Here is a 26,949-nt window from a genome sequence, read left to right on the forward strand (position 1 = left end):
TATCTTTTTCTTTTTTTTTTTTTTATTTGAGTCAACTGGAACAATGAGTGTATAGAGTCTAACACGTAAAATAAGCTCACAAGAAAAGCTCTAAAGAACATTTTCTCTCTACTTTCCCTCTGCTAACTGAGCAATAGCAAGCCCATAACCATCCAGCTAATAGAATTTTCCATTTTTCAATTAAGCCAATTATAAGGAAAGCAATAGCCCATATTTTCTAAGCCTTTTTTAAAGACAGGCAGGGAATTAGGACATGACTAATGGAAATTCGGTGGCAGAAGTAATGACTGTGGTAGACATCTTATATCTGTTCCCTATTTGGTTTAATTTTAATGGAATTCTGTTCCTACTGAACAAGCCAAGCATTTCCTACAGAACAGTGTTCTAATAAGGAAACAATCGATTAGATGTTAGAAGAATAAGAAGAGATTAGGGGTTGCTTTAATAAGTATTGTTAAAGCCAACAAAATGTTGCAAGTCAAATCAGATTAGCCTATATTTTATAATTTTCAGAAAGCAGTTTCAGAGATTGAATTATCTCTCTTTTTTAAAAAAATCAAGTTTCATATCTTTAATCTATAGGACACCAAAAGCGTTTGTCTTCTTTGCAATAAGGACGAAATTTGAGGATAATTACTCTGAAGTGCAATTGAGTCCTACAACAGAACGGCTGGTCAGAAAGAGCTGCATGTTGCTATTTTTGTTTCTGCCACAGTTCCCTGTACAGGCTAGCTTAACTTCCATGATTTTCCTGTGGTTGGTTTTCTTCACAGGGTCCACCTGGTCAAAAGGGAGATCAGGGAGCCACCGAGATCATAGACTACAATGGCAATCTCCATGAAGCCTTGCAGGTTAGTGACTGTCGCCAACCCTGACACAGTGACCCTAATGAACACCCGTGTAATATGTGTAAATATCAGCTCCCATGCCCCTCATTCCACGATTCCAGAGGGCTCCACTTGCTCAAAGCACACCTTCTTCCTGAGCGCATCCCCTTCTCCATGCCCCAGTGTGTGTTCTTAGCATATTTCTTAGCGTATTTCCATCATTCCTTTTCTTTCCCTTCTGTCTTTGGATATGCTTTAGTGTTTAGTTTTATCTGGTTTAAACCTTGTGCTTATTTTGCCACTTTGTCTCCTTGCTTCAAAAGCAAGCCTAGCAGAGCAATTAAGAGCCCTGTGGCTTTAGAGTCAGAGCTGCCTGGGTGCCAATCTCTTGCTTACTAAGTGCATGGGTGAGGGCAAGTTATTTAACTTCTCTGTGCCTCAGTGTCCTCATCTGCAAAATGAAGATAGTAGCACCTGTCTCAAGAGTTGTTATGAGAAATATATATCTAAATACATATTATACACTTAAAGCAGTGTCTGGCACATACTAAGTCCTCTTTAGGTATTTCTTATTACTGCTACCATTCATAATATAATGTACTACCATAGAGAAATACCTATAGAGTAAAAGTCCATAGACCATGTAGCTTGTCTCCATCATCTTTGCTTTCTCTTCATCCCTTTCTTTAAAATGTTAATTTATTTTTTTTCAAGTGTTCCAGAATTCATTGCTTATGCACCACACCCAGTGGTCCATGCAATACGTGCCCTAATACCCACCACCAGGCTCACCCAACTCCCCATCCCCTCCCCTCCAAAACCCTCAGTTTATTTCTCAGAGTCTTTTTTTTTTTTTTTTATGCTTGGCTTCCTCCATTTTAGCCTATATCAATATTCTGTTAAAACTTCTCTTAAAAGGCCATCAGTGACCTCTAGGTCAAGCCTATTGTTCTCCTCACCCTTGATTTTCTGTGACATTTCTACTAAACCACCTTGTTTTTGAAACTTTTTCTTTCTGGTTTTTCTAATCCTCTACTCTGATTTCTTCTAGTTTTCTTCTTTGATAGATCCATTCTCTGTTAGTATTTCCAGTTTCTCTGTCATCCCCTAATTTTTGGTATCCTCAAGTCTCTGATCTTTTCATGGTTCAGTCACTCTCTCTGTGTTCTTCTGTGTTGTGGCTTCCAAATCTTTCACCTCTGGGTCCATGCTGTGGGTACCTCCAGCTATCTAAGAATATTTCCACTAGGTATTCACCATTGCCCTATCAATTCCTACCAACACACATAATTATACTGGTCACTTTTCCCACCAATCAAATGATTCCTTTTTTTTTTTTAAAAGATTTTATTTATTTATTTGACAGACAGAGATCACAAGTAGACAGAGAGGCAGGCAGAGAGAGAGAGGGAAGCAGGCTCCCTGCTGAGCAGAGAGCCCGATGCGGGACTTGATCCCAGGACCCTGAGATCATGACCTGAGCCGAAGGCAGCGGCTTAACCCACTGAGCCACCCAGGCGCCCAAATGATTCCTTTTTTTTTAACTAATCATTATCTTTTAGTGATCCTGTAATTCTTTGACTGTCTTGAGGTAGAAACTTTAGAGTCATTTTCAACTATTGTTACTCCTTCATCCTTTACATCTCACCACATGTGGTCATTTCATTTCTCAAAGTGCCTCCTAAGGTTGCCTCATTCTCTCTGCATTCCCAGCTTGGTCCATATCTTATTTGTTTCAGGGCTAACATTGCAACAGGCCTTTGACCAATTCTTCTAATCCTAGTGCCCTTTCTAACCCATCCTGCATATCACTCTAAGACTAATTTTCCTAAACTGTCACTTTTTTGATGGCTCTAATCTGTTCAGAAACTCCAATGACCCCCTTACCTACTCTATCTAGCCTGACCTTCATCGGACTTTCAAAGCTCTCTAATCCTGCCTTTCCTATATAGAATTTTCCATTTCTCCACAGCACAGATTTTCCCCAAGAGTGGTCATATTTACCATATCAATAAAAATCACCCTTTTTTGCCTGATCCCATTCTTCTTCCCTTTCCCTCATCTATCTAAATCCCATCCAACATTGCACTGCTGCCACCCAGATGATTCTTCCTTTCGATCCTTTCAAACGTTAGCAGTAAGGGCTAAAGTATTCTTTTCACGAACAGAGCCAGACATGAAGCAAGCTACTCTCAGCCTAAAACTGAAATCTGTTTTGATCTCTCCTTCGCTATTAACTAGCTGACTCATTTTCAGGAAATCAATGAGTGTATCTATACTTCATTGATCTTATTTGTAAAGTAAAGATGTTGTAGAATAGTTTTTTTTCCTAAGAGTCCATAAAATATAATATTAAGCTTAGGGTCACTTTTTTGGAGCTCCTGAACACTCTTGGCTGATATATATAAACGTACAGTACTTTTTAAAAAACTGACACCTAGGTCTTGATAAGAAATGATGTATGTGCTCAGTTTCTTGTTCCACCTCAAGTTCTGTATGACAGTAAACCAGTCAATATCCATCATGGTCAAGTAGTTTATTTTTTTTTTTTTAAGATTTTATTTATTTGACAGAGATCACAAGTAGGCAGAGAGACAGACAGAGAGGGGAGGAAGCAGGCTCCCTGCTAAGCAGAGAGCCCGATGCGGGGCTTGATCCCAGGACCCTGGGATCATGACCTGAGCTGAAGACAGAGGCTTTAACCCACTGAGCCACCCAGGCGCCCCAGTAGTTTATGTTTTTATCTCAACCTAAAGATTTATTGCTTCAATAGGGATGTTAGGGCAACTATGTGTTATGCTTGTAAATAGCTTATAGTTATTTTTTAAAAATTATTTGTTTTCCTAATATAGTACTCTACTAGAACAAGGGCCTAAAAAATTAGTTAAGCCATTAGCCTGAGAAGAGGTAGTAGACATTTTTCTCTTCTATTCTTAGCCAGTGATGGGTATTTAGCATTTTGCTGATTTCACTTTTGTTAAAGATTTTATTTATTTATTTCAGAGAGAGAGAGAGAGAGTGAGTGCACAAGCAGGGGGAGGGACAGAAGGAGAGGGAGAAAGAGCATCTCAAGCAGACTGCCCACTGAGTGCGGAGCCCAGACTCAGGGCACAGTCTCACAACACTGAGATCATGATCTGAGCCCAAATTAAGAGTCAGCCACTCAACCAACTGAGCCACCCACGCACCCCACAGATTTCATTTTATTATCGCCTCCTCTAAAAATAAATCTGCCCCCAAAAATCTAGAATAAATAAGTAAATAGATGTATATTACAATTCTAAAAACATCACAATAGAAATAGAAAATTTTACCATTGCCTCTACTGAAAATTGTTATTTACATAAACATCTGCCATAAGCCATTTATTTTGATTTTTAGGTTTCTAAAATTAACAATAAAACCTTTCTACTTCCTATCTCAAGTTTTTAAAAATGTTCAATGCCATATAACTTAAACGTATTGTTTAGTGTAAATACGGGCGATTTTCACCTTGCATCATTATGAGAAATGAAAGAAATTAGCCTTTAATTCTAAAGAGTTTCACATAAGGATCTCAGGGAATAAATCACAAAACAGCCTGGGGGGCTTCAACCTGTTTATAGTTCCTCCAGTTCATGCTTCCCATTTTACATCGTGCCTCATAGAGAACAACACATCTTTCTCCATCACTACCAAAATTATGGTTTTCCAGTCATTGGTGGAGTTCAAGAGAATGCTGCTGAGTTCACCTAGGTTTAACTTAGAGGAACCAGGTAGAAGGAATCCAGAGTGAGCCAACATCTTCAGGATGTCTCATGTGTCTGCACACGGGTGCTTTAGGATGGTGATGGTGGTAAAAACTATGTTGCTGAGAAGTTAAGCTTGGTTTGTCATTTGTTCTTTTATTATTAGCAGGATGAAAGCCACCCTATGTAACTGTTAGGTCTCACAAAATACAGTTATTTAACAAGATGACATAAACTCCATCTGTTAGATAGTTCAGTTACCACTAATAATATGCCCTTATTAGGCAACTCATGATAAAACACGTTGTTATCCTTAAAAAAAGACAAAACTAGTTTTGTGTCCAGGTGGAAAATGAATTCAAATATCCTACATTTAGAAAACCTCAGAGAGTTCAAATTGTAAATTCTCTTCCCTTTCTAAGCTTTCATGATTCTGCTTTGTAGTTAAAAATATAATATATAATTGGAAGACAGTGATAAAGAAATTATTTCTACTCTATAATATTCTAATAGCCTTTTTTAGAAATGACTCACCTACTTATAGGAGCAAAGAAGTAGCTTTCTCATGACTGTAAACCTGACTCAAGCTCTAGGTGAATCCTTTAAGAATAAAGCAAGTGGTGCCTTGTGTTACACAAATACGATAGTTTTTTTTTATTATTATATTAGTCACCATACAGTACTTCATTAATTTTTGATATCGTGTTCCATGATTCATTGTTTGCATATAACAGTGCTCCATGCAATCCGTGCCCTCCTTAATATCGGTCACCAGGCTCACCCATCCCACCAACCCCCTCCCCTCTGAAACCCTCAGTTTGTTTCCCGGAGTCCATAGAATAAAAATCTGGGCCTTGGTATATTTTTTTTAAACTTGCCTCCAGTTTGTGACCACTTTGCCTTTTGTCTTAGAAGCACTGGTGGTGGTTTTTTTCCTACTGTGTTATCCATGAAGCTGTAATGACCACGACTGATATTATCATAGAATACAGACTTTAATCATTTCTACACATGCGTAAATATATTGTTTTCTAAGAAATGATGATGTCATGTCACTAGAGACCCAAGTGTGTGAAGCAAGATCGGTAATATTAAGATTATTTTTTACGACAATAATAATAAACAACAACAGCAACCTGAATCAGAAATTGGAATGGAAGAGTGGAAAATAAACGGATGGTGTTAAACTGATATTCACAAGCTTACATGTGACTGGATAACATTTTTCTGTGACCAGAGTCGCTGATGGAAAGTGTGCTCCCTCTATGACTACATCAGGTGGTTATTGACCCTATAGAACTTTTAGCATGCGTGGTGCCTGGGTGGTTCAGTTGGTTGAAAGACCAACTTCTGATTTCAGCTCAGGTCATGATCTCAGGATCGTAAGATGGAGGCCCACTCGGGGCTCCTTGCTGGTTCTGGAGCCTGCTTGAGATTCTCTCTCTCCCTCTCCCTCTGCCCTTCCTCACCCTCCACCCCTCTGGTCACACACACTCTCTCTTTCTCTCTCTCACTCACACACACACAACACAAAAAGAACTTTCAGCATGAGACTTAGACTAGAAAACATTAATGCAGAAATGATTCATGGATTCAAAATGAAATATGGAAAATCATCCTTCGACAGAATACATTTTGTTGTGGTGCTGTAGTACTTTACAATAAGAAATTGGATGAATTCCATGTCACCTTCTGTCTTTAGCCATGGCACCCAAAAAAGCTAATTGAAATGCAATAAATAAGCTAAAATCTAAAAAAGAAAAAATATTACTTACACCTACAATTGGATATTTCCCTTTTCTTTAACTAAAGTGCTCTAGAATGGAACTCTTGCAAATAGCAGTTTCTCAGTTCACAGTCATGCCGACAAAGCTCTCCAGTACACCGTTTTACTACATAATTTTTTTAATCAAATGAATTAAAATTTTGACATTTTCTTTTTTCTTAACACGTAGATTTTTTTTAAAGAAAAATCTAAAAATCGTTTAAAAACAATCTTTATCAGGTGATGAATGGCAATCTGACCCCTGCTCCCTGAAAAATCTTTATTTCTATCCTATATTCATTTAAAGATAGGATAATATGTTTTCAGTATCTTGTCAGTCTCTTACAGGACATCAGGCTTGCCAGAACGTATTCAGAAAATTGAATATTTCGTAAATGTATTATTGTACTTTAGCACACAAAATAGGTAACTCTGTCTTTGTCAATGCATTTTCCCAACAGAGGATTACCACCTTAACTGTCACGGTAACTCCTGTTGCATGATTTCTGTGGTCTGTGACTTCATATTTGGTGTTGATGCATGCTGGTCGTAATGGAACTAATGTAGCACTTGTTTTTGTCTGATATTGAGTATTATGCTTCCTTATATTAATAACCTTTTATGACATTTGCCCAACTAAGTCATTTGTTTGTGTAGTGAAAAAGACCAAAAAAAGAGAAGTTATTGTTACTTTTCTTAAAGTCTTTGGCCTTATAATAATATAGCTTTGTTCCTCAGTGTTTGGGGAATCAAGTCCCTTATGTGTGGGGGAGGCCGGGTGTCTGGAAACACAGGTAACATCAGTAAGCTTTCTCAACCCAAGGAGATGAATGTGGGACACAGCAGCAATTTTGCATTATCTTAGAAAGTAAACTCAAAAGCATCTTCAGTGTTATTTTACCTAAATGTATTGATATTTTTGCATATAAGTAAATCATTTTTATAATTCCATAGCTGGTGAAATTTGCCCTCATTGCAAATTAAGATTGAGAGATGTTTGATTATGACAGAAATAAAAGAAGTATATAGTGTACTTATTATTTAAAGCATAAATAGTAATACATATACTTGCTACTTTTTAAAACTTTGTCTTTTCTTGGTTTAGGGCCCCCCTGGACCACCTGGACCTCAAGGACTACAAGGGCCAAAGGTTATTCTTTATTTTACTTGTTTCCATTTACCATGTATGGTATAGAGAATCCCACCTTAAGTTTATGTATCTTTGAAAAATCATTCTTCCAAAATGCTGAAGGAGCTGAGATCAGCAATATTGCTTAAGAGAGCTAAGAATAAACTTTGAGGTCTGGGCTTAAGAAAGCAAGATTGGGGGGAAAAAAAAGGACAATTAGTAAAGAAGAGAGAGAAATAAGAATAGCATTAAATTTAGAGGGAAGATACTAAGAAAAACAGAATATTAAACAAGGGAAAAACAAGTTTTACAGAAATTATAAAAGTAAAAGAACCACTAAGGAAAATTTACTCTAACACCAAAAAAGATTTTTCTCTTCAATTCGTTTGTAATAATAAGAACAAGAGAAGATTGAGCAAGATGTATTCACAGATGACAATTAGAGGAATCATTTTTGAGTCATTTCTTATAAGGAATCCTATTATACTTATTCAAACATTCTGCCATTTAAATCTTAACTAATGAAACACACCACTTATGAATAGCAGGAACCTAGAATTTCTTGATTATATCTCAAATTTATTAGTGGTGTTCGCTTTATCCCTCCAAACTTAAACTTAGATTTGTTTAGCCACATTTGAGCAATTAACACATGACCAGTGTCTCTAGCTTTTGAAAACTGAGCTATGTTTGTTGAAATATAACTTTCATCATTGGAGCTCTGTAGGAGATTCAAGTAGTTTTGAAATCCATCTTTTGTTGGTACCTTTTAAAGCAGTTTATTTGCTAAGTCTATCATACACATACACACACATACCTACACAGACACACACATCAGCTTTTGTATCCTTTTCTTTTAAGATGCTTAGAAACAGAAAGCTAGCACATAGAAAACTATTTTTCTATTATAAAAAGGAGTATAAAGTAAAATAGTGCTGAGGTCCTTACCCATATACGATACATTTAGAACACGGAGCCTAATTTCAAACAGATCTCATGTAAAACATTAATGTAAGATTTGGGATTTTTAAACTTTCTATTTCTCTATCACATTCTGGTCCCTAAGAAATGTAACACAAAAATGCTCCAATTGTTTGTTCCTGGTGAGCAAGTCAGCCTGGATTTCCTACTCTAATATTTTGGTGAGCTGGATTAGACAGCCACAAAGGAAATCTACAGATCGTTTTTTCATCTGTGTAGAGTCAACTAGGATCTAAGGATCTTTGTCCTTCTCCTCACTTGACTAAGTCTCCAGAACCCAAATTGCCCCAGTGCTAAACACACCCTAAAAGCTTCTAGGACTTTACCCTTCTTTAAAGCCCAAAGGAGAGGCGCCTGGGTGGCTCAGTGGGTTAAAGCCTCTGCCTTCAGCTCAGGTCATGATCTCAGGGTCCTGGGATCAAGTCCCACATCAGGCTCTCTGCTAGGCAGGGAGCCTGCTTCCTCCTCTCTCTCTCTCTGCTTGTGATCTCTCTCTCTGTCAAATAAATAAAATCTTTAAAAAAAAAAAATAAATAAAGCCCAAAGGATCTACAGAAATCCAAAGGGAATCCATCCCTTGTTCTAAAGATACAAAAAGAACCACCCAGCCATGAAGGATATATGGAGTGGTAAAACCTGTACCTCCCTCCTTGTTTTATAATCCAATTACTATTCATTTTAATTGTTATTCAGTAAGTAATTTTTGAGCCTCTACTCTATGATAAGGACTAATATCTAACAGAGATACTTGGATATGGTAAGGGTTTCAATAAGGAGCTTACAGTTTAGAACAGGAGATAGGCAAGTAAAGGCACAATTATTAATCAATAGAGTAAATACTTTGATGAAGAGTACACGTTATGGATGCGCATATAGGAAGGTTACTCTCAGTCTTAGGAATCAAGAATGACTTTGAGCTGAAACTGGGATAGAAAGAAACTGGCTAAATGAATGTCATGGCAAGTGGGCAGTGGGAGAGGAGTAGTGAGCCTCCCTTACCTCTCAGTCCTGCCAGACTTCCCACTATGCTATTACCTTGCCCCACCCCACACAAAACACAGTGATCTCATAACTGAGCTCTTGGACTGACAGATACAGTCTTTCAAGCTTTCCGTGATCTTTCCTTGAGAAGGTTGGGATATCTGAGATGAGATATGCCTATGACCAAGAGTCAGCAAATGCAGCCTGAGTCAAATACAGAACCCATTTGCCCTGGGGACTCACAACCTCAGACTGAATGGAAACCTATTCAGTTAGTGTTTCTCTTTCCCTTGTCAAACCAGGATCGGTTGACTTCTTACACATCAAGTAACTCTTTACCAACTACATTTGATGAGTGAAAGATAAATTCATAAGTCATGAGTTATGTTTTCTTTTAAACACTCACGAGTCACATTTTGAAGGTAAAAGCATAACAAAACAATCATTACTGGACGCAGAGTGCTGACAAGTATTCAGCCTGAAACTAGGTCTTGGCCAGGTGCATCCAACCTCAGCAGACTTGTTTGTGGCAAAATAAACTTTGCTGCTCCCACAAAGAACGGGAATCTGGGAGTAAAGAAAGGCTTTTCCTTTTTTTTTTTTTTTTTTTTTCCCCACATTTGTTTGTCAGGCTTTCATTAAATGTTTGGAAAGCTCAAATTTCATTCTATGGCTGATAGCTCTTAACGTTTTTACCGGGGAAAGACTGTCTAACAATTTCAATATAGTGGGATTTACAGAAGTGATGCGTTGATCTAAAGTGTTCAAAAAATTTGTTCAGTACATTTCCAAGTGAAAAATGGCTGGAGATTTGTTGTTGGAATAAATATCTAGCACATTGTTTACATTTGTTTTAAATGGGACATCTTCAGTTAAGAAAAAATAAATAGATTTTTGGGTTTGTCAAGGTTTCTAAGAAATCATATGAATAGAAAACTTTAATTTATTCCTGGCATAGTATAGGTAATTGAATCAATCCAAAAGTAATTTTATGTGCATTGAGATGTTATCTGATTGATTCTGTCTGGAAATACCACATTCATAATCATGAACCTGTATCCGTTGTTCAAATGTTATCTGCTAAAATATTATAAACTTATGGCTTTGCATTCTGTTCTTAAGTCAGCTGTCATGTTTTTGCTTTTTTCTGAAGTTGGAAAATGAAGAGAAATAATACAGATTTTTTAGGGAGGAAAAAATTAACTAAGGCATATAGGTTTTTGTTATAGAATATGGTCAACCACTAAACGATCTCTATCAGTTTTCTTTCACCATTTTTTCCTTTAGCCTACATCTCACTTGGGGCAAAAAATAAAAAATTGGATCTGAGCTACATGACTATTGTTACATATAATCTTCAAGAAAATGTTACTTCACTTAGTTTTGATATGTGTATGATATAACAAACCGTTCTTGGGTTACGATTCATATGCTGAAAGTCAAATTGTACTGTCGCCAGCTAACATGACTTCTATTTACCAATGATAAATGGAAGCAAGCCATCACTATTTCTCTTAACAGGGAGAGCCAGGATCTCCAGGAATCCCAGGAGTTGATGGAGAGCAGGTAATTTTCAAAGATATATACTGTCATTCAAACATCATAACTGATCACCACTTTTATTATAGATTGGAGCCAAAAAGACATGAGTGTTGATATATGATATCCTCTCTATTTTTTTACCATCTGTTGTAGAGATTATATTAACTTTAAAAAGCAATTGCTTTTAAATTAGACATTAGTTTTCTTTGCAGAAACATGTAAGTGGTATGACATTTTAGTTTTGTCTTAATACTCCTTATCAATCTACCAGTGACACTTCAGTAAATTTTTATTAGACTTATAAGATCATTACTAATTTAGTAAGAGTAGGCTAATTTTGTCAATAAATACAAATCATTCAAGAGTAAAATCAGTCGGTCAAAGTTTCCACAAAATTAGATATTGCTCATATGTGTTATTTTGACAAGATTTTTTTCCCAAATAAAGGTTACACCTAAATTTCAAGATCGTTAGAAAAAAAAACAGAAACAGGTGGGGCGTTTGTACCTTCACAGAAAATGGCAGTATCTCCAAGGGTTTCCCTCAACACAGAGGTTGGCAAACTTTTTCTGTAAAGGACAGACAGTAAATGTTTCAGGCTTTGCAGGTCACACAGAGTCTTTGTCACGTTTGTTTTTTACCTGAACACACCTTAAATTTTTTTCAAAGATTCAGTCTGTGCAAAAATAATCCCTGGGCTGAATTTGGCCTAGAAACTGTGGTTTACCTCTGACCAAAAAGAATCTGACTAGGATAATGTGAACATTATGGGGAATTCAGAGTCAAATCACAATGGTTAGCTTCAAGACATTTGATGTTTTCTGGGCTTCCATTATTTACACGAGAGATGGCTGACATCAAGAAGATCATAAGAAATCAAAAAGATTCTTGATACAGTTGGCAAAATATGCTCCTCAGGAGATAGTATTAGATAAATTAAGTTTAAGAGAAAAGTTATTTTAATATCAGAGTGGTATGTTGCAAATCCTCTAATGTCACATTAAATAAATGTGATAATTTGAAAAGTAAGAGGCTTTAGATGATTTGCTATTATTAATCAGAAATCATATTAGAATTTAAAAATCTGGTTGTCCTGGGGCACCTGGGGGGCACAGTTGGTTAAACATCTTGCTCTTGTTTTCAGCTCAAGTCATGATTTTAGGGTCCTAAGATAGAGCCTTGCACTGAGCTCTGCACTCAGCTGGGAGTCTGCTTGGGATTTTCTCTGCCCCCCCCACCCCCTGCCATACCCCTCCCATTCATACACTCTCTCTGTCTCTCTCTCTCTCTCAAAATAAATAAATAAATCTTTTTAAAAAATCTAGTTGTATTACCTTTCCCAATGTTAGTTATTAAAAATAATTAATTTATCATGCAGAATAACATATTACATGGTCCCTACATATACAATAGTTGGGGTTTTTTTTTTTTTTTCTATAGGCTTTTAAGTCCAATAGCAGAGATTGGCTGCCCTGCTACTCTCCATCACTAGATTCCTAAAACCAGCCAGGTGCTGATTAACCAGTAAGATCCATCTACCCATTCGGGCGCCTACCCACCCACCTAGCAAGTGATTCTGAACTAAGTGCTATAGGTATAAGTCAAGAAAAGACATGTTCCTGTCCCTAAGTAGTTTGTAGTATGGAAAAGTTGAACAGGTTTGGGCAGCCAGGGATCCTTGACTATCAGAACTATGATCATCCCTGCTCAAGAATGGGCCATGTGGTCGTACGGTAGTGAAGCTCCTTGGATAAAAATGCTTAACAATATAAATTAACTTCAGTATTATTACAAAATTGAGATTTGCTAGCACTCAAAAAATATATTTATTTATTTTCTCACTGTAAAAGAATAAAAATAACATCATGGATCACCTCATGGGGTGTTTGAGAATAAAATAAGAACACTGTGGAACAATTAAAGTGATTCTAAGCTTAGTTGATGACTAGGCACCTAATGATTGGTGCCTACATTATTTACCTTTCTCTATATCGAACCCTTGAAACTGATGGTGACCAGAGCTTCCACTTGCTTTTAAGAGGGGGAGGAGAGTATCGTGGGTAGAGATAGGAGAAATTTATCTGAACCTCTTGTTATTATAACATTAGTCCTGGTTCAAAATGTATATTGTACTGCTGAGAATTCAATCCCTTAAATTGTTTTCAGGACCAGTGGTATCAAATTAGCTGCCAGGAAAAAAATATAGAATCAGGAGAAATTATGTAAACACCTAAGTTTGTGATTAAATGAGCTAAGTAGTAGAATTTAACCCCTTTCATTACATGAGGAAATAGTATTGACTCAGTGTAGAAGGTTGCTCTAAGAAATAACTCTACCTAACAGTGAAAATCAGAATCCTCTCCGGATAGGACCACCCGCGCACAAAACTGATCTGGAATTCTGTTTGCCCTAGAATGTTACTATCAAGGGTTAATATGATTCTTACATGCAACCATATCATTTGTAGGGACTTAAAGGCTCTAAGGGAGACATGGGGGACCCAGGTATGCCAGGTGAAAAAGGAGGAATCGGACTTCCTGGATTACCGGTATGTTTATACTTTTTAGGGTGTGTTCATATCAAGATAAATTAATCAGAAAGGAGTTATATAATTAGCTGCACTCTCATCTAGTGGTTAATATTGTATAAAAAAGTAATATTTTTACTTTTACATATTTGAGGTATTGTTGGTTTATTCTCCAACTGGGCCACTAAAACAAGTTTTAAAGCATCTAACCAAATGAATTATAAAATAAACTGTCATGTTTTCCTGAATTATTTTCATCAAAAGATAGTAAAATATATATAGTTATCACTTGAATTTGGTATGTGTAAAATGATGGTAACTGATCATTTTAAAATAAACTGTAATAATTAAAATTAACAAGCTAAAAAACATAAGACAATTTAGAAAGAAGTTATTCTTGAAAGTGCTCTCTTTGTGTGTGTGGAATGGTGTTTTTATAGTTTTACCCTATAATTTTTACTAAGAATTTGGAAGGCAAAATAGAAAAAAATGTAGAAAATTGCACTGCCCTAGATCTATTTTAAAACAAGGAAGTATATAAATAAATGTCAATGAAAACCAAGTTAAAAAACTTGCTATTTAAAGTGAGCACCACCATAAAAAATATGACATTTATAATCTGGTATATTTAACAATGTATAAGTTTAACCTATCAAGCCTAACCTAGTTTTTATTTACTTTATATTTTATTTCACATATCACCCACAGTCCTAGAGATTTGGAGAGGCTTGCTGTTTGAGACTAAAATGCAGAGGGATAAATCCTTCTTTTATATGTGATGTGTATAATATTATAAAAATTGCAAAAGAATGGTGGGTCTGGGGAGAAAATTCAGATGTTTCTTACACTTTGGGAAAAGTTTACTGGCTCAACTCTCACTGGTTTTTTGTAGGGTGCCAATGGAATGAAAGGAGAAAAAGGAGACTCCGGATTGCCAGGTCCTCAGGGTCCTTCTGTAAGTCCTTGGCGGTTGAACTTCTGAAACAGGCCTATTATTTGCCCAGTTCGACCTGTGCCAGATGGCTTATTAACAGTAAAAAGACCATGAACCTCTTAGTTTGTCAAACTGTAGAGAGTGTATCTGTCGGCCTTGTATAATGAGAGACAAAGTATCTCAGAGATTTGAGATAAAGGCAGATTTTTTAGGGGACCCTCTAATCCTAAGGAGAAAATTAATGGTTTTCCCATCAAGCTTTTGGGTAGAGATTTGTGAATACAGAACATACTTTTTTGTTTCCTCCAGAGCTCTGTTGCTATTCGGTGAAATAATTTGAGAGTTTAATAGTGGTTGTGGCATTATAGCATTTCTTGGTAAGCAGTTGTTGTCTTTTCATTTAATGTACTTTAAATTTATCCCGGCTTTTGTAAAACAACTGTATTTTTTAGTGTTTTTTTTTTTTTTAATTCTCATTAATGAATTTCTAAACATAAAGACTCAATTGCATCACTTCTTCTAGTATTGTTCCACAGCAACTACTAATGGCCTTAGCAGAACCCCAGCCTAAGATTCGAGCCAAACTGCCTTATCTAAATGAAGTAACCAAATCCATGTTTATGTTTTGGACATACAGATCATAGGCCCACCAGGCCCACCAGGCCCCCATGGCCCACCAGGCCCCATGGTAAGCCTTTCTTCTCTTCAAAATGTATTTATTTATTTTATTTACAAGCATGCTACTAGAAAAAAAACATGAACACATCCCTCAAAATAGCCAGTTTGTATTTTGTGCTACTCTCTGTGGAATGGACAGAAAATACAACGTGCATTGAGAGTTACTGACTTTATAGTGTTGTCTTTCACTATCCCAAACACATCTCTTGAGAAGAGATAGAGTAGCTTTGTGACAGGAAACTTGAAGATAGATTTAACAAGCTTTACTCCAACCTGCAGTATGAACATCAAAAAATCATCTTAACCAGCCAGTGTTTAGGCCATTAGTAGTATAACAAGTTTAATAATTGTAGCCATTCATGAATGTGTCTAACCAACCTTGGTTGAAATCCTTTAATGAGATGTTTAATAGGAACATTTATAAAATAATAAGGTAAAAATTGGCGCCCACTTCCACAGATGACATGTATTGTTGCTTGTTTCTCTTTTCATCTTTATGGTGCTCTGGTGGATCCAGTGTTCACCACAACTATCCCTCAATGACCAATGAAGTCAATGGCCATGCCCTCATCGAACTCACGTCTGGTGCTGAAGGCAGCCATTAAACCAGTGTAATTCTTTTAAAATGTCCACTTAACGGCACTAGTGTTAAGGCTAGAATGTAGAATGTAGCATGCTTTAAATGCCATTGATGGGGGCAGGACTCTAACAAGTTAGGCAGGCTCTAAGGTCACATTCATCTCTACGGTTTCTCAATAAACCCCATGTCTTCTATCATACAGATTAAATAAACCATGGGTCACTCTTCCCTCCTATTGTGCTCTAAGAAAGAATGTCACTGAAATGATCTAAGCCACAAAGCGTAGCCATAGACCCAATCATCTATTTCTTACCAACTGCCATTTCCATTTCATACCTCAAAATAGTTATAATTAACCTTATTTTCTTAAAACTAAACAGTTCATTAAGAATTAAGCAAATGGCACACTTTGGGCTTTTTTAATACTCCCTCCATTTTAAGTTAGAAAATTAAATTTTAAAATGCTATTTCCTGTTCATATAAACTTAATTAGCTTAAAGGGATTTTATACCATTACTAAAATAAGACTACTTGATAAAGTAGCAGCCATTTCCTGAAAATGCTTATCCATCACTAACCTAAAAGGAAAATATTTTTCTCAGTAGACATATGTAACAAATATCTGTATATTGCATGATAAAAATCTTTTTCACACTGTTGTATGATTTTGCTGTTGGGTATTTAAATACTCCTCTCTCCAAAGAGTTCATTTAAATCACTTGAGAAGTGTGAAGCAATCCACAGTACAGTTTAGGTAATTTAGGTTAGAAATTAGTCTCTATAGTTAGATTTTCCACAAAATACAGGGGGGAAGCCCTGATTCATGTATGCAGTATAACTTCTTTCCATTGGTAAACAACAGTTATGAGAGCCTTGAAGAATTCATCTTTGTAAGAACAAATGCATTCTAACTAATAATTCTTAGTGCATCTGTATTAGAATCCTTTCCTTAGTCTTAAATTAATTTTAATTAAATTGTAACAGAGTTCCAAACTTGACTGTCATCTCCTCATTCCTTCTTCTTTTAGATTCCTTTTGGGTCTAGAGAACTCAATAATTCAAAGGTCTCCTATTCACTGGTACTTAAAATCTGGAACTTTTCTTTGGCAAATTTCTGTATTTTAAAACCCACCTCTATTCCATATAAACTTATAACGTGTTTCACATTTTTCCACCTAGATTTTATAAAAATGTGGATTTGAGAACTAGGAATAGTGTAGGTTCACAATACATTTAAAATTTTTTTTCTTCCATCTAACCCTAGCAGATTTCTCCCTCCCTCTCACGGGTATTTAGCAGAAAGAATTGCTGCTAATGAATTTCCAATTACAGAACAATTCAAGAGCTAGAAGGAACTTTCACTATGTATTAGCATCCACTGGCCTGCCTCTAGCTATAGCTCAAACAGGAGGATTCTTGTTTTACATCTCTTTGGTTACTCTATACAATAATCACTTCTGCTAGGAAATAGTGAATCAATTCTTAATTAAAATCTGTGTTTTTCTTTTTCAGGGACCCCATGGACTTCCTGGACCAAAGGTAATCCAAAAAATCCCTTGATTATTTGATTTCTATTTCCTTGTTAATCATGGAGAAGCATGACGGAAGCATGTCTGTCCTGTCTTATTTATCTGTCAAGTAATGTTGATAATCTTTAAGCCTTTAAGTATCCAGATGTTTAAATCTCACAACGCAGAATGACTTAAAACAAATTTAAGTGATATCACCTGCAGATGAATTATTCCTCATTTTGCCTTTTTCCATGACACTATAGGTTTCTTAAGTTACTAATCATAATATACTCAAAATCAACCCTTTAGAAATGGACCTGATGAGATTCTCAGACTAGTCCAGATGCTCTTTCTTATGATGTCTCATTAGTTGCAGATTCAGATGTTACTGATACTCCTTGTTTGTCATATAACAGCACTGTAGCTAAATGCTTTGACTACCCAACATCTTAATTTTGTACTCCCCCAGAGATCACTGGTTTAGAATGGGGTGGGGTATATCAGGTGTGCTCTAGTCAAGAGAAGATTACATCACTTACAATGTACTCTATACTCTGGATTAACAAGAGAACAATAGAGAATATCCCTCCTTGTCAGAATTAGTGCAGTTTATGTTGGAAAGATGGTTTGCACCTGTTCGTTGCTTTTGTGTAGACCAAGAGAACATTTTGGAGGATTAAGAAGAGCCCTGAAAGAAAGGTTCCTTCCTTCAGGGAGCCTATGTAATTAGTACCTATGTTCTAATTTCAGTTTTGCCACTGACCGTCTGTGTCACCTTAAGCAGACTACTTATCCTCTCTTCACTCACTGAACTAGGCAATTTTCCTCTTAGTGTTGTGATAATTTAATGAGGCATATTTGTAAGATACTTAGCAAAATATCTGATGCAATTGTCGATGAATACCCAGTAAATGTCAGTTGTTAGTGTCTTCCGATTTGATGCTTTGTTCGAAATTTAAGCATTTAGGGGGGAAAAAGCATGAGAGAATGTTTAAGCACTCTTGAAAGCTCCTCAGTAGTGAGTTGGTGCATTTAAATGGTGAGGGGTAGGGGAACACATAAATGCAAGAGCTAGAAATCAGAAAGCTTAGAGACAGTCCACCCTCTCCTCTAGGGGCTCCTCCTGGCCCACCAAACTTTAGGAGTGTAGAAGTATTGGTCTGAAATGAAACCTAAGTTTCATTTTTGGGGTCAGACAGGTGACTCACTCAAGAATGGAAAGAGTTCATGCCTCTTTATTCTTCTAGACCACCCTATCTTCTGGTAAGACCAGTGAGTGACAGTGTCTCAGAAGTATGGGTTATAGTTTGGGGTAAGGGCATTGTTTTCTGGGGGTCAGAAGAGAGAGCCCATCTATCATCTTTGAGGTCTTGGTAGTTATCTAAACCTCTCTGGGTCTCTTTTCCCACTCTGGACTAAATCAGTAGTTACTCTGGGCTTCTCGTTGGATTTCAAGGTACCATTTAAATCATAAATTTCACAAAATTATAAAGTTGAAAAGACCTTGTAGATTACCTGTGCTTATTCCTTGATTTTACAGATGATAAACTATGGGCCCATGAAATTTACATTGTTTGCCCTGAGTTACACTGCTAATTAAATGACTGATCTGGAACTAGAACTTAAGTCCAGAGTTGGAATTTGGTCTTTCTGTCTCTACATTTGATTGTGTATAAATTCACTTTTTTGGTTAATGCCCACTCATGTCAATGTCTGATTCCTCACCACAGAATTTTGTGGCCTACCAAGGCAGCTCTGCCTAGTCATCATCCCAAGACCTCTAGCTAAAAGTCCACATACATGCAAAGCCATCAACCTCAAGTTGAGACCAGTTAACTAAATCTGACTCCTAGAGCCTTGGCCTTAACCTGACATTGACTTTGGCTCTGGGACAGTCCCAGGATCACACTTTACCCACCACAGCACATTTGAACTCCCTATAGTTCAAACATCCTACCTTCCGAATCCCCAGAATCCAATAGGTCATGTCAATGTGTTCATTACTTTGTGACCTCTTTGGAAGTTTAAATGCTAAGTGGGGCCTTGGACTCAATGTTTAACAAACATCACACTGACTTAAATCAATCAGACAAATGGAGAAAATACTGCCCAAGTTAGTAATTCCTCCTGCCATGTAAGCACGTTCTCTCCCCACTCCCGCTCCTACCCAGTAAGTCTCTATAGGGCATTGGAGACTGCATCTTCCTTTCACAAATCTTTCCAGATTTTTGTGATGAAATTAATGCCTTTACTTAAAAGTTGACAAGTGAGCAGGTCAGAACTCTTATTTCTAAAATGGTGCTGCTGATAGAAAATAGTTATACTGTATTTTTAGGTTTTTAAATATCAGAGTCAGGAGAAACTGTCACTCGCCATGACTTTTGTAATGTCACCTGAGGTTAAAATCCATCCTTCTTTAACTTTAACATTGGATAGACAAACAGTAAAACTACATGTAAGCACTGTGGTCTTCATATTCTCTTCTGGGATTGGCTATCAGTTGTCTATTCTGTGAATTAATCCATGTAGGGATCTGACTTGGCAATGTCAGTGAATGAGGACTCACTAAATGGCACTACTTCAAACATCAGCTGCTACATTTTTAGCTCATTCCCCAGGGCAAAATGCTTAAAGGCTTAAAATATCTGTATATAACACTGTCCTGCATATTCCAGTTTTTCATTCCAGCAGAGTGGCTTTTTCCTACTGAGCTTCCTTCGGCATCCTCCACTCTGTCTTTGATTTGCTTGGTGAGAACAAGGTAGCATAACACCAGGTTCTCTGACGTAGAACTGAAAACTGGAACTCAGGCGTACGCGTTTCAGTCAGAAGGAGTACGCTTGCTCAGGAGTTTTGCTTCCTAGAATGTTATTTGTCAATTTCAGTTTATTAATTTTTTAAAATGTCTGAAATGAATTTTGGACGGATGCAAGACAAGTCTAGCTTGACTCTGCTGTTACCTAGAACTGGAATCTGCAACCATTTCGGAGACTGGCTCTCTTCTCTCAGCAGTTGAAACACCCGTGATAGCAACCAAAATTGGCATTTGCTTTTGCATTTAGGGTGAACCAGGGTTAAATGGTGTTAAAGGATTGAAGGGTGAACCAGGTCAAAAGGGTGACAGAGGACCCCTTGGTCTTCCAGTAAGTAAAGAAAACTTTCCATTTCAGTGCAAATCTCAGACTTTTCTTTCTACCCTAAGTAACAACTCTGGTTTACTCGGTGACTATCTTACATTTGAGATTTCTGCGATTGGAAAATGTATTCTATTGGAGCAGAGCTCAGCCCAGTTTTGTTTGAGGACTGCTCTCGTGTCAGAGGAAGACCCAATGACAAACGATGCTCTTAGTGTTCTGTCATTCAATTACATACATGCCAACCTTCCTCTTTAAAGACAGATGATTCTTCTCCCATCACCTTGCCCTTAAAAAAAAAAAAAGCGTTGTGCTAATTATGTCATAATTTCTCCCAAATGTTTTAATAATTTAGTGCAGGTCAGAATCCTCCCTCAATTTTTTTTCTCTTTTGATACCAAAAATTGTAGCCCTCTGTTGGGTGGCAGGTATGCAATTGGCCATTGCTGATGGTGTGGGTCAGTGCTGTGGCTCCTTACATTAATCAATCATATCATAGTCTAAATGTTTTGTGTTGTTTGTTTTGAAAATGCCCTCTTATATGGTTCTTTTGGCAACAGTGGACAGGATGGAAGAAGTATTTTGCAGTAGCTTCGAGACAATTTTTTTGAGATTTTTTTTGAGATTTTTATTTTTAGTGAAAAGGGAATTTTCATCTTCCATGCATTTTATGCCAGTCTTCTTCTCACAACTAAAAAGAGATTTTTAAAAATGATAGTAAAATATAAGGTTTTAGTTTCAGGGTATTAACATGCTGACTATTCAGTGAATGCAGATAAAATTCAGTAAAGAACATTATAGATTATATTATTAAAGTAAGACATAAAATTGGTAGAAAATAATTTATTCACATATTTTAAAAGATTAAAACATTTTGGTACTTGAAGTTCTGAAGTGTTCTAGATAGCCAGTGCCTTACACAGATCTGGCACATAGTAGATGTTCAAAATGTGCTCGTTTATGAATGAATGATACAAGATGTATTAAGAGTATAGGTTCAATCACACCAATTAGACCATGGACTAGAGGCACAAAACTTCTATAATATATTAGTTATATATAATGTATATATAATATAATAATATATTAATTCTCTTATTCCAGGCAAATATGATGTTATACTATCAGTACAAAATTTTACCATCTCCCTATTTGTTTTCAAATGTTATAATAATGGTGACTCCGAACAAAGTATCAAAGGACAAAAGAAAGTTTGGATTTGTTTTATTAAACCCTCGATCTTATTTCTTTAAAGTTTGCCTTAATTTCAAATTTAGAGCTAGTGATAATTTCTATGCAGTTATTAGCCAAAAGCTCTACATATGTTAGCATTAAACAACAACACAGGTTTTTTAAAAAATTTTAATCATTGCCAACTTAAGATGCATTTTGCAATATAGTCTGACTCACAATAGAACTATATAGAAGAAATTGTAAAACAAAAACCTAAAAATATCCAAGTATATATAGTATAGCATTTTTGGTAGAGTTTGCAGCTGGAATAGATTTTTTCTTCCATTTTTTATTATTAACTGTATCTGAAGCATAAAGTGGGAACCTAGTTCTTCAACCTTGCCAAGAAAATTTATAGGACTAGTGTATCATCTTTCTTAAATACTCCTTTATTTAATCAATATTTTTAAAGGACTATAAATCAGTATTTGAGTTTTGAGATACAAAAGACATATTCATAGAAGTAATTGTGCTTATTCTTGAAACAAGCATTGAAAATGTCATATTTTAATCATATACTATGCATAGCTTGGAGTTCAAGGTTAAAAAAAAAAAAAGTATGCATTGCCTGAGAATAACATATTTTTAAATTATCTCGCCTCCAGACTTTGATGCAATCAATGGTTTTTTTAACTGAATTGAGGAACAATTTTGTTTAGGACAGTTATTTTTTGTTTGGACTCATGAAATTTTTTCCAGCTTTTTCCTGTTCCTAGAAGTCCCTCTAGTGGTAATTAATGTGAGCAAAGTAAGAAAACCCAGAAAACAATGAGAATTGTTCATGTAACAATTCTTCGAGACAATTTTCAGTCATTTTGGCATGGTGAAGTTCTGCATTTGTTTTTCATAAGTTCTGTTTTAACAAGAAAAACTGGAACCTTCTTATTCCTTTCAGAAACGCTAACTCTGATTGATTATTATAATGAGCCCTTTTTTAGAATATTGGCCATTATATTTTCTCGAAATTTAAGAAGTTCATTATCGACAGTACAGTCCTTAGAAAATGTGTATCAAATGGAAATTAGCGGTCTGTGAATGTTACCAGAAACTACTTTAAAGCCCTCTTTATAAACCTCATTATTTCTAAATAAGAATTTTTTGAATGGAAATGTCATGAAAATGCCATCATCTGCGGGGTGTTTATCGTCACATGTTTTGTTTTGTTTTGTTTTTATAAACTAACAATTTGTAGCAATGTGACAGTCATCCCAGAACCCCATGACTGTGTATGATGTTGTTTGAAGCGTTACATTTGTTCATCAGTACCTCATACTAATCTCTGTTCTTGTCCTTCGTGTTATACCCACCAAACCTGCTACCAACCAAATACACAGGGAGCATCTGGCTTAGACGGAAAGCCAGGATCCCGGGTGAGTCAGTACCTCATCTTGCTCCAACCTGTTGTGTGGCTATGAATTTGTGCTTCGGGACAGACTCTTTTGCCCCAGGTACTCCCATCACGTGATGAGGGGGACATAGACTGGAGTGAAAGGAGAAAGTGTACAAAGATGTGGTACAAAAGGGAAAGGTGGGCAGAGCAGAGTCTGCAGCTCTGACCCACTCACAGCTTTTAAACTGCAGGACAGCCTTCGGAAGCCCGAGTTCCAGGCTGGACCACTTGCTAGGTGGCAAGAATGACCAGTCTGATTAGCCTCGCGGTCTTAGAATCCCAGACAAATTTTTCGAGAACTAATGGACATTTCCTATAATTCCGTGGGCAGGCTCCTCTGAAGAGATCAAAATAATGTGAATTCAGTTGAACTTGTTCTTCCTTTTATGTTTCTGTCCATATTAAAAAGGTAACTTCTTCCTTGACACTAACTTTCAAATCTCGGTTCATCAAAATGACCTGTTTTCTGTCATTTTGTCTCTTTTCTTTGGTTCTTAACTGCTCTGTTTCTTAAATTTCAGCCACAGATAATCAGTATTTAGAAGTCTTCTGAAGATGGAACTTCGAGTTCAGGCAGTAAGGAAAAGATTAGATAAGATGATGGGAATTCCCCAACATCAGAATGAGTCGAAGCCCTAAATGATTTCATATCGCAAAGCCCTGATAGAAGAAAAAAGAACAGTAGAACACAAATAAGAATACTATTTTATAAACCTGTGCTGGACTAGTTCCTACATTTGCAAATATTGCAACAAATTCTTTGCAAAGAGGTGCAGTCTTCCTGAAAATGAGCAAATTACTTGAAGTCCTTGCTACAAGTCTAAGAATTAAAAGGAAATTCCAAGCTCTTCAATTCTAAAAACGTGCTTCAGGCAGTCATTGTTTTCACTGGACTTAGTGTTCCTGTATCCATTCAATCTGAGACAGAAATCCTAATCCTGAACCCAGGAGGCCAGAGGGCAATTATGCCATTAAATCAGCCGGCCGCCGGCTTTGTGCCTTGTAAGCCGCCGCAGACCCTGGGAGAGTAACTCCTTTCCTCTAAGGCCCCCTGCTGCTCCCCGCAGAGCCAAAGAAAGTTTGGTTTGAACAGTTCAACACTGTTCTCATTTATTTCATATTTTTTTCCCCTTGTGTAACTGTTCGAGCCTCTTAACCAGCTGAGAACAAGGCTTCGTGGTCCAGGAGCTTGGGGGTGACAGGGGGTGGAGGATGGACTTGGAGAAGTGGTAGGAGGGGAAACAACCCATTTCTCTCCTGAAGATGTTCTGTGAAGTCAGGGAGGAAGTATATAATTAAATATGACTTCCAGCTTCTCGTGTGTGCCCTTCGTTGAAATACGTAGTTATGTAACTCATCGTTTTTGCACGCGTTTCTTGAAAATCACTGGCCTGAATCAGACATAAAGCTCTTTGAAAGGAGACGAGTCATCTTACTGGCGTTCTAAAGCATCATTCACCCAGGAAAAGTCCAGGATGAGTTATAACTGATTTCCTTAGGGCCCTTGGGATATGTCTCATATTATTTTTATCTTTTTTTTTTTAGGGTACAGATGGCCCTATGGGACCCCATGGCCCCGCAGGTCCCAAAGGAGAAAGAGTAAGTTGCTTCTGAGGTTATTGAACGGTGACCTAAAGAAAACCCAGTGTGGCTCTTCTGTGTTAGTTAAACTGAACTGTTCATTTCCCAGAAGAAATAAAGGACCGTCTAAAACATTAAATGAAAATATGCCATCTTAAGTCCTAATCAGAGTTCTCACACTGAGAGAACAACGGGGTATTAAAATAGAATGTGGCTGCCTTACTCAAAAATCATGCATACATCTACATAGCTCAAATAAATAGCTCAGACCATTCCTTTTTAACCCAGAAGGAAGGTATTTTCATTTGGCCTTAATCCAGGAAGTTGAAGTCCATGGGGCTAAAATCTCCAGGACTTCATATTTTGTTGATAATTTTTTATATAAAGCTACTGTATTCATTCAGAGTAAGTTACAACTTTTTTTTTAAAGGAAATTACCAAACCTAAGTATTCTTCTCCACAGTTACACGTGCTCTTTTATTTATTTATTTATTTATTTTATTTTATTTTATTTTTTAAGCAAAAGAATAGGCTGCCTTATTTAGCCATAAGGAAATAATTTCAGTGCACTATAGAACAAAAACCTTTCACTAACCTCCCTATTGCTAGGCCCTGTTTCCATACCCTTGGGAGAAAAGAAAAAAGAAAAAAAAAACCCTTCAGAACAGAAGATGAATACCTACACCAAAAAATACATTGGAGCCTCAGCAGCTGGTCATCTGTCTGGAACTTTTCTCCCCTCTTTCTCTGTTTTTCTCCCACTTTTTCTTTTCTCCACTTTGGGAAACTTGGAAGTTTTTTTCTGTGTCTGAGCAGAATTGTGTCATCAATTTCCCCACCATCCGGGAGAGGCTGTAAAGAAAGTATCCTAAGAGTAAGGGCTTCGAAATGTTGGGATGATTCATTGTGCAGGCTGCGGTCTTTTAAAACTAGATAGAGTTTCTTCAGTCTGGGGTAATTTGCTTAAAAAAATAGAGGGCCACAGAGTGATTTCTTTGGCCTCCATCCCAATTCCCTAATTCGGTGTTCTATAAAATGAATTCATTCATTCAGTAAATATTTGTTACATTTTATGATCTAGAAAACACAGTGTACTCCTAGTGTGAAATGGAAGCACTCTCCTCCCATTTGTGTAGTCTGTTTTGCTAATTTGATGCCGTGAGTTGAGTACTGCCATTAAAATTGATTCGTCATCCCATAACCTCTTACTAATACACTATATGGATTTACTCAGTACTGTAAAGGAAGCAGCTCTTTTCTCCGACCTAGCGTAGTTTACAATCTAAATGCAGCAGGAAAAAAAAATAATCAGCAAGAAATAGCCAGATAACCAAAGTGAATTCAAGTGGTACAGACTGTACGTACAACGATGAGGAAGTCTGGCTTTATCCAAGAATGCTTCTAGAAAGAGGTGAGTCCTCACAGAATAATCACCGGAATCTGCAATTGTCTTATCTCTAAAATCAAACTGACTTATGAAGACCATCTTAATTAAAAATATTTGTAAGCGGAGAGCCTCATGCTGCTGACGCATTCAAGCATTGTATCAAGAGATCCAGCCCACGTACTAAAAATGGAGCAGCAAATCTCAAGTAGTCTTTTGGCAGGATGCCCTGGGCGCCCAAGAGGGTTTACCGTTTGGTAAATCAGCTGCTACTTCCGATAGCTCCCCAGTGTCACAAGAGTATCAGGTCTCGGCGCTGGGGCAGAATTAACCAGCAGAGCAAATGAAATCGCTAAGAATTTTTGAAGACATAGTTCAAGTCAAATGGTGTGCAGTGTAAAGTGTTACAGTTGTATTTACTCAGCACGTTAACTATCTTAACCAGATCATGTGTCAGGACTCTCCAAGTGCCCCTCACCCAAAGTGCTACATGAGTGCAATTCTTGAAGTTAATTGACTGAGGTGCTATTTAGACTCTCCTGGAAAAGTTTGCAGTTTTAAGAGGGAGGAATCAGGAATCCATTCTGGAAGAATTCCTCAGTGTAGACGTGCAAATTAAAGAGCCTGAAAGAAATGAGATGGGCCTAAAAGAAACCAGGCCTTCCACAGACAGTGTCATTCAGAAATGTCAAATACATGAGTGACAGCGTGAGCCCTGTTGGTCTCCCTGCCTTGAGCTGATTTCTTCATCGGGCCTTGTAATGCTTAGGAGCTCTGTGAAGGGTGTTAAATTTGAGAGGTTCAAAGTTTTTAACAATTATTTAATCCAGGAGAGGAATTGTAAATCCCTATTTCACTTTATATTTTTCATATTCAAATCAAATTTTTCAAGCTAGGACGATTAAGATACATTTGACTCTAAGTGACAGAATCGCAACTCAAAATGGCTTAAGCAGTAGAGAAATTTGTTGTTTTATGTAACAAAATATTGAAAGGAGAGACTCTTGGCTTTGCTTCTGTTCCCTTTCCACAAGCTGGCTTGGT

The 26,949-nt window shown here is 36.9% G+C and overlaps 1 protein-coding gene across 2 annotated transcripts in view; it reads left to right on the forward strand.

Moving 5' to 3' along the window:
* LOC111157025 (collagen type XXV alpha 1 chain) overlaps positions 1-26,949 on the forward strand; it is a 492,475-nt gene that overhangs the window by 460,340 nt on the left and 5,186 nt on the right. Inside the window, exons 22-31 of one of the 2 annotated variants that reach the window (XM_022518228.1) lie at positions 774-851; positions 7,426-7,470; positions 10,933-10,977; positions 13,421-13,501; positions 14,373-14,435; positions 15,052-15,102; positions 17,185-17,211; positions 20,246-20,326; positions 22,885-22,920; positions 24,486-24,539. In XM_022518228.1, coding sequence (XP_022373936.1) covers positions 774-851; positions 7,426-7,470; positions 10,933-10,977; positions 13,421-13,501; positions 14,373-14,435; positions 15,052-15,102; positions 17,185-17,211; positions 20,246-20,326; positions 22,885-22,920; positions 24,486-24,539 — 561 coding nt within the window. Of the gene's footprint in view, positions 1-773; positions 852-6,781; positions 6,806-7,425; positions 7,471-10,932; positions 10,978-13,420; positions 13,502-14,372; positions 14,436-15,051; positions 15,103-17,184; positions 17,212-20,245; positions 20,327-22,884; positions 22,921-24,485; positions 24,540-26,949 lie in introns of both variants that reach the window. The other variant, XM_022518236.1, reaches the window with a different exon arrangement.

This window comes from Enhydra lutris, unplaced genomic scaffold (assembly GCF_002288905.1).
Source record: "Enhydra lutris kenyoni isolate GAN:26980312 unplaced genomic scaffold, ASM228890v2 scaffoldscaffold3, whole genome shotgun sequence".
Lineage (NCBI taxonomy): Eukaryota > Metazoa > Chordata > Mammalia > Carnivora > Mustelidae > Enhydra > Enhydra lutris.